At 38.4% G+C, this 16,666-nt stretch overlaps 1 protein-coding gene across 1 annotated transcript; it reads left to right on the forward strand.

Annotated features, from left to right (window-relative positions):
* Window positions 1-8,379: 8,379 nt before the first annotated feature.
* LOC123458719 (CYFIP-related Rac1 interactor B) lies at window positions 8,380-10,104 on the forward strand. The gene is made up of 2 exons (XM_045143569.1): window positions 8,380-8,415; window positions 8,455-10,104. The coding sequence occupies exon 2, from the start codon at window positions 8,465-8,467 to the stop codon at window positions 9,437-9,439; it is 975 nt and encodes a 324-aa protein (XP_044999504.1). The 5' UTR covers window positions 8,380-8,415; window positions 8,455-8,464; the 3' UTR covers window positions 9,440-10,104.
* The last annotated feature ends 6,562 nt before the right edge of the window (window positions 10,105-16,666 follow it).

Genomic DNA, 16,666 nt, shown 5'->3' on the forward strand with positions numbered 1-16,666 from the left:
GTCATTCCAGTACAGGTCAATTGGGCCAATCTCAATGGTTGTAATCTCTTAATTGCAGCTGAACAGGTAGCAGTTTCATTTTTTTCTGTGCCATATTATTCTCCTCAAACAAGTCCATTTCTATGCTATGCAACCCTGCACAAATTCTCAGGACACAGGCATAACACCAAACCTCTCACACAAACTGCTTCTAGCCTAGTCCAGGAAAAGATCTTTCTTACCCTCATAAGCCAAACCTCACAGTCCTTACTTATTACTGCATTACGGTCTTTCAACTCTGACCAGAATAGTCCATCAAGCTATACTTACAGCACTGCAAGGCACCTCTTAGGCAAAGGTTTCAAATCCTTCCACATTCCTCTTGAAAATCAGCTCCAAAAGGCTGAGGCCACACAGTCAGGTTTCAAGTAGCAGTGACTCCACTCTTGGTACCAACTTATTTTTGCAGTCAGGTTCACATTGCTGGCAGAAGTCACCAACAAAAGTCAGCTTGTGGGGGAAAAAAAGGGGGTTTATTTTGGCTGACAGCCTTGAGGGGGAGCTCCATTATGGCAAGGGAAAATGATGGCATGAGCAGAGGGTGGACATCACCTCCTGGCCAAGATCAGGCATAAAACAGCAGCAGGAGATTATGCCAAACACTGGCAAGGGGAAACTGGCTATAATACCTATAAGCCTGCCTCCAAAAATACACTCCCTCCAGGAGGACTTAATTCCAAAATCTCTATTATCTGGAAACCTAGCATTCAGAAAATCTAAGTTCATGGGGTCACCTGAATCAAACCACCACACCACCCTCTTCAGGACTCTTCTTACCTGACAATCCCTGTCTGCTCCTGTTGAAGTTTTCATCATTTAGTCTGCTATTCAGGAGAAAGATTTCTATGGAACAAATTCATTTTGGATTTAGCTGGTTTGTGTATTCCTCCCTCCTGTTTTCCGTCCCTGACAAACTTCCATCCCTATTATCTGATCCTTGAGTTACCTGTCAAGTATGCCTGAAACTCAAAATTATTCCAGGTTAAGAACCACAGATGAGGGAGAACATATGATGTTTTTCTGTGATTGTGTGAGTTCATTTACTATCAACTGTTTCAAGTCATCCATTTTCCTACAAATTTCACTGGATCATGTTTCCTTAGTGCTGTGTAGAATTCCACTGTATGTATGTGTATATATATATACCACATCTTCACTTTTATCTTTTTAAAATATTTTTTATTTATCCATTTAATTGCAAGAGAAAGAGAGAGAGAGAGAGAGAGAGAGAGAGAGAGAGAGAGAGAGAGAGAGAGAGAGAGAATGGGCATTCCAGGGTCTGCAGCCACTGCAAATGAACTCCAGACGCATGTGCCCCTTTGTGCATCTGTCCTGGAGATTCAAACCAAGATCCTTTGGCTTTGCAGCCAAATGCCTTAATTGTTAACCCATCTCTCCAGCCCCCACATCTTCATTTTTCAATCATTGAATGATGGGTTGATTCCAATTCTAAGCTGCTGTGAATTGAGCAGCTATGAACATGGTTTAGTAAATATCTCTGCAGTGAAACATGGAGACTTTAGAGTAGATGCCTAATAGAAGAATAGCTGTGTCAGTTGGTAGCTAAGTTTTCATGTATTTCAGGAGTCTGCATATTGATTTCCACAGTAGTTGCACAAGTTTTCACTCCCACCAGCGGTGAATGTGGGTTCCTCTTTCCCCACACCCTCGCCAACACATATTGTTAGCTGATATTTTGTTGTTGTTGTTTTTAACAATTGCCATTTTGACTGGAGTAAGATGGAATTGCATAGTTGTTTTAATTTGCATTGTCCTAAGGATAAGGATGTTGTACATTTTCTTAAGTGAGTATTAGCTATTTGTATTTCTTCCATTGAGAATTCCCTACTCAGTTCTCTGCCCCATTTTTTCAGTGGATTGTTTGATTTTTTTATTGTATTTGGGGGCGGGGGGCTCTTTGTAGATTTTAGATATTAGGCTTCTGTCAGTGGTAGAGCTGGTGAAGATTTTCTCCCAAACTCTGGGTACTCTGTTTACTCTGTTTATGGTGTTTGTCTGTAGGGATGCTTTTAAGCTTCATGAGATCCTACTGATTTAGTGATTATTTAGTTTCCTGGGCTACTAGAGTGTTATTCAGGACGTCTTTCCCCATTCCTACATCATGGAGTATTCCCCTTATTTTTTCTTCCAGGCACATTAAGAGTTTCAGGTCTTATGTTAAGGTCTCTAATTGATTTGGAGTTTATTTTTGTGCATGGTGAGAGGAGTGGGTCTAGTCTCATTTGTCTACATGTGATATCCAATTTGACCAGCACCATTTATCGAAGATGCTGTCCTCTCTCCTGTGAACAGTGTTGGCTCCTTTGTCACAGATCAAGTAGCTGTGGTTACTTGAATTAAGGGCTGGCTCTTCTATTCTGTTCCACTGGTCTATATGTCTGTTCTGTGCCATTGCCATGCTGTTTTTGTGACTATGGCTTTGCAGTATAGCTTTAGATAGGGTATGATGGCACCTTCAGAGGTGTTTCTCTTTCTGAGGATATGTGTATATATCTGAGGACTTAGGCTATTATATATAAATTTTTTTTTAAATTATTTACTTATTTATTTGAGAGCAACAGAGACAGAGAGAAAGACAGATAGAGGGAGAGAGAGAGAATGGGCACGCCAGGGCTTCCAGCCTCTGCAAACGAACTCCAGACGCGTGGGCCCCCTTGTGCATCTGGCTAACGTGGGACCTGGGGAACCAAGCCTCGAACCGGGGTCCTTAGGCTTCACAGGCAAGCGCTTAACCGCTAAGCCATCTCTCCAGCCCTATATATAAATTTTGAGATTATTTTTCCTATCTTCATGAAGAATGATGCTGGTATTTTATTGATGTTGTGTTGAATCTGTATATTGCTTTTGGTAGGATTGCCATTTTCAAAATATTAATTGTACCAATCCAGGAACATATAAGGTCTTTCCATCTTTTCCTGTCTTCCTCAATTTCTTTCTTGAGAGATTTTTATGTTTTCAATATATAGGTCTTTCACATCCTTGGTTAGCACTATTCCAAGGCATTTTTTGGTTGCTATTGAAAATGGGACAGCCTCAGTGATTCATTTCTCTGTATATTTGTCTTTTGCCTATAGAAGGCTACTGATTTTTATTTTTTATTTTATTTTTATTTTTATTTTTTGTTTTTTTGAAGTATAATCTCATTCTAGCTCAGGCTGACCTGGAATTCACTATGTAGTCTCAGGGTGGCCTTGAACTCAAGGCAATCCTCCTACCGCTGCTTCCCAAGTGCTGGGATTAAAGGTGTGCACCACCACACCTGGCAGAAGGCTACTGGTTTTTTTGTGTATTGATTTTGTATCTTTGCTGAAGGAATTTATCCCTTTTAGAAGTTTTATGGTAGAGTCTTTTGTGTCACTTATATATAGGATAATGTCATCTGCAAACAGGGCTAGTTTGACTTCTTTCTTTCTAATTTGTATCCCTTTTTATCTTTCTCCTGCCTTATTACTTGGACTAGGATTTCCAATAGTATGTTGAAGAGAAGTGGTGAGAGTGGACACCCCTTTCTTGTTCCTGATCTTAGTAGGAACTCTTTGAGTCTTTCCCCATTAAGTATGATTTAGGCTTTAGGTGATTTGTATATAGCCTTTATTATGTTGAGATATGAACCAACCATGCCTAGTCCTTTCTAGTGTTTCAATCATAAAGTGATGTTGGATTTTGTCAAAGGCCTTCTCTGCATGTATTGAGATGATCATGTGGTTCTTGTGTTTCAGTTTACTTATGTGGTTATTATGTTAATTGATTTCCGTATGCTGAACCATCTCTGCCTCCCTGGGATAAAGCCTGCATGATCAAGGTGGATAATGCTTTTGATGTGCTGTTGAATTCATTTGTGAGGATTTTTGTACCAAGTTTATCAGGGATATAGGGGTGTAGTTTTCTTCGTTTCTCTGTCTGGTTTTAGTATTAGGGTGATGCTAGCTTCATAGAAGGAGTTGAGGAGATTCCCTGTTCTCTGATAGGTGAAATATCTTGAGAAAAAGAGGAATCAATTCTTTAATGAATGTTTGGTAGAATTCAGCTGAGAATTCATTAGGGCCTGGATTTTTTCTTTTGGGAAGGTTTTTTGTTTGTTTGTTTTCAAACGATGGATATAGTGGGCTTGTTCTGGAGATTAACCTACTTCGAGTTTAGTTTGATAGGTGGTATGTGTCTAGGAATTAGTCCTTTTTCTCCAGGTTCTCCAATTTTGTAGGTTGTGGAAATATGCCCTCATGATTCTTTCAATTTCATTGATGTCTATTGTGACCTCCCCATTTTCATATCTAATTTTGTTAATATGAAATATACTATGTATGTTTTTCACTTGGCCACAGGTTTATCAATCTTGTTTATTTTTTCAAAGAACCAGCTCTTTGTTTCAACAATTTTCTTAATTATTTTCTTAGTTTCCAACTTATTAATTTCTGCTCTGATCTTAATTATTTCTTTCCATCTGGACCTCTTATGGATGGATTTTTGTTGTTTTCCCAATGCTTTTAGGTGGATGATTAGATTATTTGAGATCTCTCTGTCTTTGTTATGAAGGCATTTAGTGCTATAAAGTTTCCCCTTATAACTGCCTTCATGTTTCTTATAAATTTTTCTAAGTTGTATTATCATTGTCATTCAGTTCAAGAAATTTTACAATTGACTTTTTGATTCCTTCTATGACCATTCATTGTTTAGTAGCATGTTTTTCAGTCTCCAGGAGCTGGTACAATTTCTGTTGGTTCTCCTGTCATTAATTCTAGCTTTCAAGCATTGTGATCTGATATGATATAGAAAGTTATGTCAATTTTACTGAATTTGTGGAGGCATGCTTTAGGCCCTAATATATAATCTATTTTGGAGAAAGTTCTGTGGGCTGCTCAGAAGAATGTGTGTTCTGTAGAATTGGGGTGGAATGTTTTGTAGATGTCTATTAGGTCTAATTGATCTATGGTGGTGTTGAGCTCTGTTACTTCCCTGTTGATTTTCTGCTTAGATGATCTGTCTAATGATGATAGTGGGGTATTGAGGTCCTCTACTATCATGGTATTGGGATTTTTTTTCTGACTTGATGTCAAGTAGGTTTTGCTTTATAAAATGTGGTACACTTGTGTTTGGTGCATATAGATTTGGGGTTGTCATGTCCTCTTGTTTGATCTTTTCATTGATGAGTAAAAACTGGCCTTCTTTGTACTTTTCAATTACTTTTTGTTTGATGTGTATTGTGTCAGATATTGGTATAGCCATACCACTTGTTTCTTATTTACATTGGTTTGGAAAATCATTTTCCATCCTTTTACTCTGAGGAGGTATCTACCTTTTTTTTCTTTCTTTTTTTTTAAAAAAAAATTGTTTATTTTTCCTTATTTATTTGAAAGTAACAGACACAGAGAGAAAGAGGCAGAAAGAGAGAGAGAGAATGGGTGAGCCAGGGCCTCCAGCCACTGCAAGCGAACTCCAGATGCATGCGCCACCCTGTGCATCTGGCTTACATGGGTCCTGGGGAATCAAGCCTCGAGCCAGGGTCCTTAAGCTTCACAGGCAAGCACTTAACTGCTAAGCCATCTCTCCAGCCCAGTATCTACCTTTAAAAAAATTATTTATTAATTTACGACCATAGAGAAATAGGAGAGAGAGAAAGAGAGAGAGAATGGGCATGCCAGGCCTCCATCCACTGAAAACAAATTCCAGAAGCACTTGCCACTTTGTGCATCTGGCTTTATGTGGGTACTGGGGAATTGAACTTGGTTCACTAGGCTCTGAAGGCATGTGCCTTAACTGCTAAGCCATCTCTCCAGCCCAAAGTGTCTACCTTTAATGTTGAGGTGAGTTTCTTGAAGGCATATTGAAGGGTTTATTTTTTTAATCCACCCTACTAACTTGTGTCTTTTTATTGGTAAGTTCATTAATACTTAAAGTTATAATGTGAGGTTTGATTTAATCCCTGCCATGCTGGAAGGTTTATTGCTCTGAACTTTTTCATGCATGCTCTAGTTTTTGATATTGTGTTCATCCTTCTATAGGCTCTTGAGGTTGGTTGGTTGACCCTTCTGTGTGGAATATTTTCTGACGTATTCTCTGTTCATATAATCATATATACTCATAGTGCTAGATTTGGCCATGGAAAGTTTTCCTTTCTCCATCTATTGTGAGGGATACTTTTGCTAGATACAATATTTTGGGTTCAAAGTCTTAGCTTTTTAGGCTTTGAAGTGTTCTATTACATTTCTTTCTGACTTTCTTGGTTTCCATTGAAAAATGTGAGGTAACTCTGATAGAATTGCCTTTGTATATGATGAGTTGTTTCTCTCACTGCTTTTAGCACTCTTCCTTTGTTGTCATTGTTTAGAGTTTTAATTATGATGTGTTTTGGAGAGTTTCTTATTTGGTTCTGTCTGTTTGGTGTTCTGTGAGCTTCTTGTATCTTGATGGGCCTCTCTTTTGAGAGATTGGGAAATTTTTCTTCAATAATTTTGTTGTATATGTTCTCTATGCCTCTGGCCTGGATTTCTTCCCCCTGTGCTATAACCATGATCTGGATGTTTGGTCATTTTAGGGTATCCCACTGTTCCCTCATATTCTGTTCACCCAAATAAATAGCCACACATCCCATACAAGAGCAGAGAGCTGAGAATCACCAAAAAAAGAGGTGTAGAGTTCTGATATTAGTAAGAGACTCACACAGCCCACTGCAGATAAAAGAATAGAGTGCCACACAGCCACATATACATGCATGCCACACACACTACAAACACCACATTGCACTCATACACACAAGCAAAAGAAATTAATTTTTGGTAATTGATTTCCCTTATCTCCATATTGTGTCAATTTCATTTATTTAGGAAGTTGTTTCTTCTAGTAGATTGTGAACATGCATGCCTTTACAATATAGCACTTTTTACAAATTATTTCCCTACATCAAAAATAACATTATATGTACACATTTGACTCATCTGTGTTAGTCACATTCCTGAAAATTCCTGAGAACACTTTTTATTTCAAAGTGTCTTTGCAGATGGGAATTCATGACATGCTTACTCACATCTTCCTTTACCATGAAACAAAAGGTTATTTTTATGCCTTAAAAATGTCATAGAATTATAACATTAAAATTACTTAATTTTGTATAAAAGGAGGATTTATCTATCAATCAATTCTTATGATTGTTCTACACATTAGGAAGTTTATCTTGGAGATGCATATGTAAATGCATGTGGTTTGCCTCCTAAGGCTTCATGTGTAGGAAGTTCGGTTCCCAGTGTGGCAATATTGATGTAATAACTTGGACTATGTAAAGGCAGTGGGAGGTCTGCCCTTGTCTGCCTCATGTGTCCCCTGATTGTTTCTCATAAGAGTGGGGTATTATAAAAGCCTAACCCTGAACCCTGTATTGATCTCTGGCTCTCTGTTATGAGGACATGTTTCCTCTGTAAACTCCAGCTATGTTATGCTCAGAGAGGTAATGCAGTGAAGTACTCTTGGAGCCAGTATCATGCTATTTGGACTTCACCTCCAAAAATGTCAGCAAAAGAACCTTTGTTAAGTTACCTGGTCTCAGGTAGCTCACTATAGCAACAGAAAAGTTAGTATCAAAAATATGAAGGTTCTGATTTATGGCCTTGTAAGTGAACAAATCTGTTGGCCATCATTTTGCAAACATATTCTGACAGAACATAAGAAGCTTTCTAGATCAGAAAAAATTGTTATTACAGCAAAATTTACAGTATCCAATTTACAATTTTACATAAAAATTTATTTCTTCCAGAAACCAAATCCAACAAATTCCCATACTCCCAAGACTCTGTAGAATTGTTTATCAACATTAATTATACCACAGAGTTTTCAGTCTTTGAACCAATCATCTCAAGTCCTTATCTTTTCTCCCTGGGTTTTTCTGCCATCATTATAATAAAATACATTGATAAGTATCTTTGTGAAGATAAAATTTTAAGCTTGAAAAAAAAATTAAAGCTTGATCTTTTTCTACAGAAAGATTATTTAAAACTGTTGTGTTAAATAAAGGTACTAATTATTCACAATAATTTAGAATCAAAGATTGAAATAATACCATTACTTATAGATTAAATAAGCATCTATTTACATGCTTAACTCTGCCTGCAGATGTTTTTGTTTAGATAAAAATCTTTCTGTTCCCGCTCCGAGCCGTCGCCGCCGCCGCTGCCGCCGCTTGGCTCGTCGCGGCTCCGCCACAGGGGCAGGTGCGGAGGGGCTCCCGGTCCGGCCGCCGCCGCCGCTCCCCCGCTCCGGGCCCGGGGCTCCCCCTAGCGCCGCCGAGGAGCCGCCGCCACCACCGCCGCCGCCGCGGCTGGACGAGGGCGGAGGAGCGGGGCTGAGAGCCCGCAGGCTCGAGGGAGGATAGAAGGACAAAATCAGAATCACCAGCACTGGCTGAAGGTACCTTAACATGGGGAATCTTCTTAAAGTTTTGACATGCACAGACCTTGAGCAGGGGCCAAATTTTTTCCTTGATTTTGAAAATGCCCAGCCTACAGAATCTGAGAAGGAGATTTACAATCAGGTGGATGTAGTATTAAAAGATGCAGAAGGCATCTTGGAGGACTTGCAGTCATACAGAGGAGCTGGCCATGAAATCCGAGAGGCAATCCAGCATCCAGCAGATGAGAAGTTGCAAGAGAAGGCATGGGGTGCTGTCGTGCCACTAGTAGGGAAATTAAAGAAATTTTATGAATTTTCTCAGAGGTTAGAAGCAGCACTAAGAGGACTTCTGGGAGCCTTGACGAGCACCCCGTACTCCCCCACCCAGCATCTAGAGCGAGAGCAGGCTCTTGCCAAGCAGTTTGCAGAAATTCTTCATTTCACTCTGCGGTTTGATGAACTCAAGATGACCAATCCTGCCATACAGAATGACTTCAGCTACTACAGAAGAACATTGAGTCGTATGAGGATCAATAATGTTCCAGCAGAAGGGGAGAATGAAGTAAATAATGAACTGGCAAATCGAATGTCTTTGTTTTATGCTGAGGCAACCCCAATGCTCAAGACCTTAAGTGATGCTACAACCAAGTTTGTATCAGAGAATAAAAATTTACCAATAGAAAATACTACAGATTGTTTAAGTACCATGGCTAGTGTATGCAGAGTCATGCTGGAAACACCGGAATACAGAAGCAGATTTACAAATGAAGAGACAGTGTCATTCTGTTTAAGAGTAATGGTTGGCGTCATAATACTCTATGACCATGTACATCCAGTGGGAGCATTTGCTAAAACGTCCAAAATTGATATGAAAGGTTGTATCAAAGTTCTTAAGGAGCAACCTCCTAATAGTGTAGAAGGTCTTCTAAACGCTCTCAGGTACACGACTAAACATTTGAACGATGAGACTACCTCCAAGCAAATTAAATCCATGCTGCAATGACACTTCCGGAGTCAGCCCTGCTGCAGACAGACAGTATTCTGCAATGACTGAGAATGCACAGTTTTTTAGTGATTGCAACTCCTATCTCAATTATTCCTGCTTTTCTTTCCTCTGTTCCACTTCCCACTTTTTTAATCATGTTCTTGTTCTTAAGACTTCTTTTCTGTGCCAAAACCAGTACAGTTACTCTCTGAAGGGGTGTTGCCCTTTCCCACAGGCCATCGAAGGCAGCTAATTATGCATCGCATTGGGGTCTCTACTGAGAAAAGTTCTGTGACTTGAACTAAATATTTTTAAATGTGGATTTTTTTTGAAAACTAATATTTAATATTGCTTCTCCTGCATGGCACAACTGCCTCTTCTGCTATTTAAACACCCTCAGTGACTTTATTTTCTACTGCCGCTTTTTTCATGTGCAGCCAAAATGAAAATGTTTAAATTAACTGTGTTGTACAAATGGTACCCAACACAAACTTTTTTTTAATTAGTAATACTTTTGTTTTAAGTTTGCATTTTGACTTTTTTGTAAGGATGTATGTTGTGTGTTTAACCTTTATTAACTAACGTTAAAAACTGTGATGTGTGCGTAGAATATTACGTATGCATGTTCATGTTTAAAGAATGGCTGTTGATAAAATAAAAAATCAGCTTTCCTTTTTCTAAAAAAAAAAAAAAAAAAAAAAAAAAAATCTTTCTGTTCATAAAAAATATCTATTTGGCATAAACTCTAAATCCTCTTAGGTCAAGAAGATGTTAAAAGGAAAACAGTCATTATTGTTTATTTATAGTTTAGAGCCACTTTGAATTTAACCTGACATGAGCTATCTTAACACTGTGATGGCATAGCCTCAGCCCACCACAGACAATGCAATAGTGCTCAGTACAGTTTGTACATTAGCACTTGAAGTGAAAAAATTTTACCCCCTGTGGTAGACAGCTTCAAGTTTGCTGAGATGAACTTCCAAACCAGGCACAGTTATGGATGAAGAGATTTATTAAAGTTTATAGATGAGGGGAAGTTCCATAATGGCAGAAGAAGCTGAACTGCCTTCACAGGTCCAAGCAGAGAAAGAAGTCCCAAGCCAAAAAGCCACACTACACAGCACACTTCAGGAACTCCAGGCAGAACTAGGCACTTCGTATATCTTTAGATTGGCATTTCCAACCTACCACCACACTTCCTCCAGCCAGGTAGCTGTAGATCCAAACTACAACCTAATAAAATATTAAATGCACTGGGGTCCATCTGTTCAAACTACCACACCCCGTCATAGAAAATGTACTACCATTGGGGAAAAAAAAAATCAATTACCTTCACTTCTGTGGCACTTCAACTGGTTTAGGAAGTAAATTAAATGTACAGCTTTTTGTACAGATACATGTGTGTACTTAGTATATGCACATATGTGTGAGTACATACACATCTAGAAATAGGTAAAACTCTTTTTTTGTTTGTTTTCTCGAGGTAGGGTCTCACACTAGCCCAGGCTGACCTGGAATTCACTATGTAGTCTCAGGGTGGCCTCAAACTCACGGTGATCCTTCCAAGTGTTAGGATTAAAGGTGTGTGCTACCATACCCAGCCTCATTTTGGTATTTTATAGAGGCATTTATTTGATGTTAGAGTTTGTCTCCAATAGCTCTTAGACTTAGTTTTCTACATCACTAGACTCACTAAGACACATAGTGGACTTAACTACGTAGTACTGAAAGTAGAGACAATACTTATTTATTTTGTTATGTATAACAAATAAAATTTAAATTAATTACAATCTACAGCTCTCCATACTCTTTGGTTCAGTGAATTAGATAAACTGGTGCTTAAGTAAGCTTTTAGGATTGAAGATTCAAATCCCATTTTAGTCAGTATTTCTTGGCTGTTTTTCATATTTTGCCCTCTGTAAGATTAACCATAATTTTCAGTGACTTTTAAAAAAAGAAGAAAAGCTGGGCATGGTGGCGCATACCTTTAATCCCAGCACTCAGAAGGCAAAGAGGTGGGAGGATTGCCATAGTTCAAAGCCACTCTGAGGCTACATAGTGAATTCTAGGTCAGCCTGAGCTAGAGTGAGACTCTACCTCAAACAGCCAAAATAAATAAATTAATTTATTAAATTTAAAAAATAAGTAAATAATTAATTTAAAAAAGGTTGGGTATGTTAACAATGTTTTCAACTTGGAATATTTTCTGGTTTTTTGGTATTTTTTTCAACTTTTTATTAACAACTTCCATTATTATAAAAAATATCCCATGGTAATACCCTCCCTTCCCCCACTTTCCCCTTTGAAACTCCATTCTCCATCATATCCCCTCCCCATCTCATCAGTCTCTCTTTTATTTTGATGTCATGATCTTTTCCTCTTCTTATGATGGTCTTGTGTAGGTAGTGTCAGACACTGTGAGGTCATGGATATCCAGGCCATTTTGTATCTGGGGGGAGCATGTTGTAAGGTGTCCTACTCTTCCTTTGGCTCTTACATTTTTTCTGCCACCTCTTCTGCATTAGACCCCAAGCCTTGGAAGGTGTCATAGAGATATTGCAGTGCTGAGCACTCCAGTCACTTCTTTCCAGGACCATGATGTCTTCTGAGTCATCCCAAGGTCACTTCCATCTGAAAAGAGATTGTCTATCCAAAGTGAGAGTAGCATTAATGTAAGGGTATGAACATTAAGAGAAGTGCTTACTGGTGAGTTCGATAAGCATAGTATATACATTTAGCCAGACAGCAGCAGATGTTACACCCCTAGGGCTCATGACTAGCCCTGTGTTAAGTTTTCATTATCTGGGATGTATTTCCTCCCATGGAGTGGGCCTCCAGTCCAATTAGAGGGCAGTTGGTTTCCACCATGACAGATGTGCCACTATTGCACCCATTGGCTCATTTGGTATGATTGGCCAAATATCAGGCTTGCAGTGTCCACTGTTGAGTATCTTCACTGGTGATTTCTCTCTCTCCCATTGAATTGCATGCAGAATGGCTTCTTCCAGCTTTCTGTCAGCTGGTTTACATGGAAGAGGTTATCAGCTCAGTTCCAGCAGGATTTATCAGTGGCCTTGTAGCCCAAGTATGTGGAGTCTTCAGCAAAGTCTTGCCATCTATTCCTGGTGGGAAACCAAGGGCCTTGGCAATGGCCTATAATGTTTTGGTGGCATCAGGGATCTCCCTGGCCAACAACTCACTGGAAGATATCCCATCCCTGGCACTGAATATTTTCTAGCAACAATCTATGGCTCCTGAGTGTTCCATTGTCAAAACAAGTAGGATTCCATATGAGTTATTTATACCCTCTTAGATTTTTTTTAAATATTTTTATTCATTTATTTGAGAGTGACAGACAGAGAGAGAAAGAGGCAGATAGGGAGAGAGAGAGAGAATGGGTACGCCAGGGCCTCCAGCCACTGCAAACGAACTCCAGACGCATGCGCCCCCTTGTGCATCTGGCTAACGTGGGTCCTGGGGAATTGAGCCTTGAACCGGGGTCCTTAGGCTTCTCAGGCAAGCGCTTAATTGCTAAGCCATCTCTCCAGCCCCCCTCTTAGATTTTGATTAGCCCTCCCTCCACCTTTCCTTTACTCACTGTCTTCCTCTGACCTCACTTTGGACATTTTGACCCCCATTAATCTATTCATATCTATCTATCTATCTATCTATCTATCTATCTATCTATCTATCTATCTATCTATCTATCATCTATCTATCTATCTATATAAATATCATCCTATTTTGTTCTCTTTTAAAAAATATTTCTTTATTTGAGAGAGAGACAGAGAGAGAAGGAGGGAGAGAATGGGTGCACTAGGGCCTCCTGCCACTGTAAACATACTCCAGATATGTGTGTCACTTTGTGCATCTGGCTTTATGTGGGTACTAAGGAATCAAATTCAGGCCTTCAGGCTTTGCAAACAAGTGCTTCAAACCACTAAGAAATCTCTTCGGCCCTCAATTTGCAATATTTTCAGTGTATAGTGAATGTATCAGGATATAAGTCTGACAGAAATTGAGACACCTCTGTATTTAAAAGTTAGATGAACAGCTGGGTGTGGTGGCACACACCTTTAATCGCAGTACTCGGGAGGCAAAGGTAGGAGGATCACCATGAGTTTGAGGCCACCCTGAGCATACACAGCGAATTCCAGGTCAGCCTGGGCTAGAGTGAGACCTTACCTCAAAAAACCAAAAAGATAAAAAAAAGTTATATGATTTTAATCCTGATCAAGAAGGTGGTAATGCAGGCTGGAGAGATGGCTTAGCGGTTAAGCACTTGCCTGTGAAGCCTAAGGACCCTGGTTCGAGGCTTGGTTCCCCATGTCCCACGTTAGCTAGATGCACAAGGGGGCGCACGTGTCTGGAGTTCGTTTGCAGAGGCTGGAAGCCCTGGTGCACCCATTCTCTCTCTCTCTCCCTCTATCTGTCTTTCTCTCTGTGTCTGTCGCTCTCAAATAAATAAATAAATAAATAAATAAATAAATAAATAAATAAATAAAAAGAAGGTGATAATGGGCTGGAGAGATGGTTTAGTGGTAAAGCACTTGCCTGTGAAGCTGAAGGACCCTGGCTCAAGGCTTGATTTCCCAGAACCCACATTAGCCAGATGCACAAGGTGGTGCATGTGTCTGGAGTTTGTTTACAGTGGCTGGAGGCCCAGGAGTGCCCATTCTCTCTCCCTCTCTCTCTCTCTTTCTTCCTCTTTCTCTCTCTGTCTGACACTCTCAAATAAATAAATAAAAATAAACAAAAAATATTTTTTTTTTACAAAAAGAAGGTGGTAATACTGCCTTTAGTAACAGACTTTTAAATTGTAGTTAGGAGAGACATCCCAGTTGATAAAGTGCTTGCTGCACAAACATGAGGACCTGAGTTTGATCACTCATATTCATGTAAAAATACTGGGCATGGTAGTGCAATACCTGTAACCCCAACACTGGAGAGGTGGAAACAGGAGAGTCCTTGGGCCTTGCTAGCCACATAGTCTAGCCTAGTTGGTGAGCTCCAGAGCAATGAGAGACACTCTCTCAAAGGAGGTGGATGCTCTTCTTGAGGATGACACCTGAGGTTGTTCTCTATCCTTATACACACACACACACACACACACACACACACACACACACACACACACAAATTTAAATAAAAGAAGAAAAAATAAGCAAATTTTGCTGACCATTTATTGATTGCATAGGAAATGCATCATTTTACCAAAATAAAAATTTATTAATATAATAATTATACAAATCATACAAGTCAGAGAATGTGATAAATATATTTGCATACATAGTGTTTTTAAGTAAAATAAGTTTAATTTACTAAGAAATATCCCCTATATTTCTAGACAGAAGCACCTCATTCCAATCTTTTCTAAAGTATTTGTTATTTTTCTAAACAACATAAGCAAACCTTGTCTATTTAGCTACAGTATACAATTGTTAAAACTGCAGCTGGTCTAAAGAGCATCAGTGTGACATTCAGCAGCCCTGGAGTAAAGACAGATTTTACTGGAGAAATTTTTTAGATCACAGAAAATTAGTGGTATTTTTCATATAGTACTATATATGTAGAAAGAGAATCAACTAAAAATCAAACTTTTGTGAGCTTCATTCTTTAAATAGTGATCTATTTCTAGAGAAAAAGTCCAATGTCATTCTTGTCAGTGAAATTTAATTGCTTCCTCATTATCTATAATATAAAATTATGTCCCATTTCCCTTGATTTTTGAGGGGTCTAAATGATTTAATTGTTTAGCAGTGCACTGAATACATTAAGAAATCATAGTTACTTTAAACAGAATTTAAATAAGATGGGGGTTTTGCTATCTTAAGATATAGATTTTCTCTTTTTGCTCATATGACTTTGTGAGGTTTTTCAATGAACAAATATCCAAGGAGCTATGGTAATATTGAAGAATTTTTAATTCCATGTCTCAGTAATATAAACAGTAATTTTTGTAAATCACTCAAACTATATTCATCCCAAATAGTGGCAGGCATTTAAGAGCTATCTCTGAAAGCCTAAATTATGTTTCAGACTGATATGAAATACTCTAGCAGTTAAAGTCTGTCATGCGTTGCTTCATTGCTCAGATTAAAAGTGAGCATCATATCTCTCCTGTGCTACTCAACTTTCAAACTCAAGATATTTTTATAAAATATCAGGATTATTCAAATAGTGGTTTTGTGACTTTTCATAATTTTTGCTCCCATGGTTATTTTGCATTACTAAATTTACCAAGCTAATATTTTTTACTTCCTAAACTTTATTACATACAGTATTAATTTAGAACATATGCATTTAACAATAAAATCAAATGTGCATATATACGTCAGGAATACAACTATAAAAGTTCCCATTCTTTTAAATAATATTTTATTTATTTATTTGAGAGAGAAGGAAGGAAGGAAGAAAGGAAGAAAGGGAGGAAAGAGGCAGATAGAGAGGGAATGGGTGCACCAATCAGTTACCTGGCTTTACGTGGGAACTGGGAGCCAAACCTGGGTCCATAGGCTTTGCAGGCAAGTGCCTTAACCATTGAGCAATCTCTGCAGCCCCCACTTTCATTCTTGATTTTTTAAAAAAATAAACCTCCTCCAGAGGTTCCTATTCCATTCACTAATATTAACTTTAAAATATAATAATTATACTGATGCAATCACTAGTTTTATCTCCAAAACTTGTTACAGACATATATCTAACAATCTTGGAAATTTATTTCTCTTAAGTTCAATAAAATAATGTCTGATCTCACACTTATAATTTACTTGCTTTTAAGCAAAATACTTAGAAAAAGATGCTATTGTGTGATTTTATTTTAAAACAAATCTTATTTATAGTAGTATATGTCCTGTGCTATAGGGGGGAAGTTGCCGTAGGTGGCTTCATTACAGTTCTTGGTCCAGAGATAACCAAAGCTTTAAGTTTCGTGGCATGGATTTTTCAAAGGCCAGGCAGGAAGCATCAATCCTATGACCATACCAGTAGGCAAAGCTTCTTATGTATCTCTAGTCACTCTGTTCAGCCAGAAAAAGTATACATGCATTGTTTCTGTAATTATTCATTTTTGTGAGCAGTATTAAAGCATAGTATTTTACATAGATACTCACACACCTCAGTATTATATACCTTAGGGTATGTTCATAGTCTCCTCAAGTAGCATGATGGACTTATTTCTTCTTTACCTTAGACACACAAATTTACTTTTATTTTTAAACTTGAGTACAAAGGGTAATTAGAAGC

Source organism: Jaculus jaculus, chromosome 2 (genome assembly GCF_020740685.1).
Source record: "Jaculus jaculus isolate mJacJac1 chromosome 2, mJacJac1.mat.Y.cur, whole genome shotgun sequence".
Taxonomy (NCBI): domain Eukaryota; kingdom Metazoa; phylum Chordata; class Mammalia; order Rodentia; family Dipodidae; genus Jaculus; species Jaculus jaculus.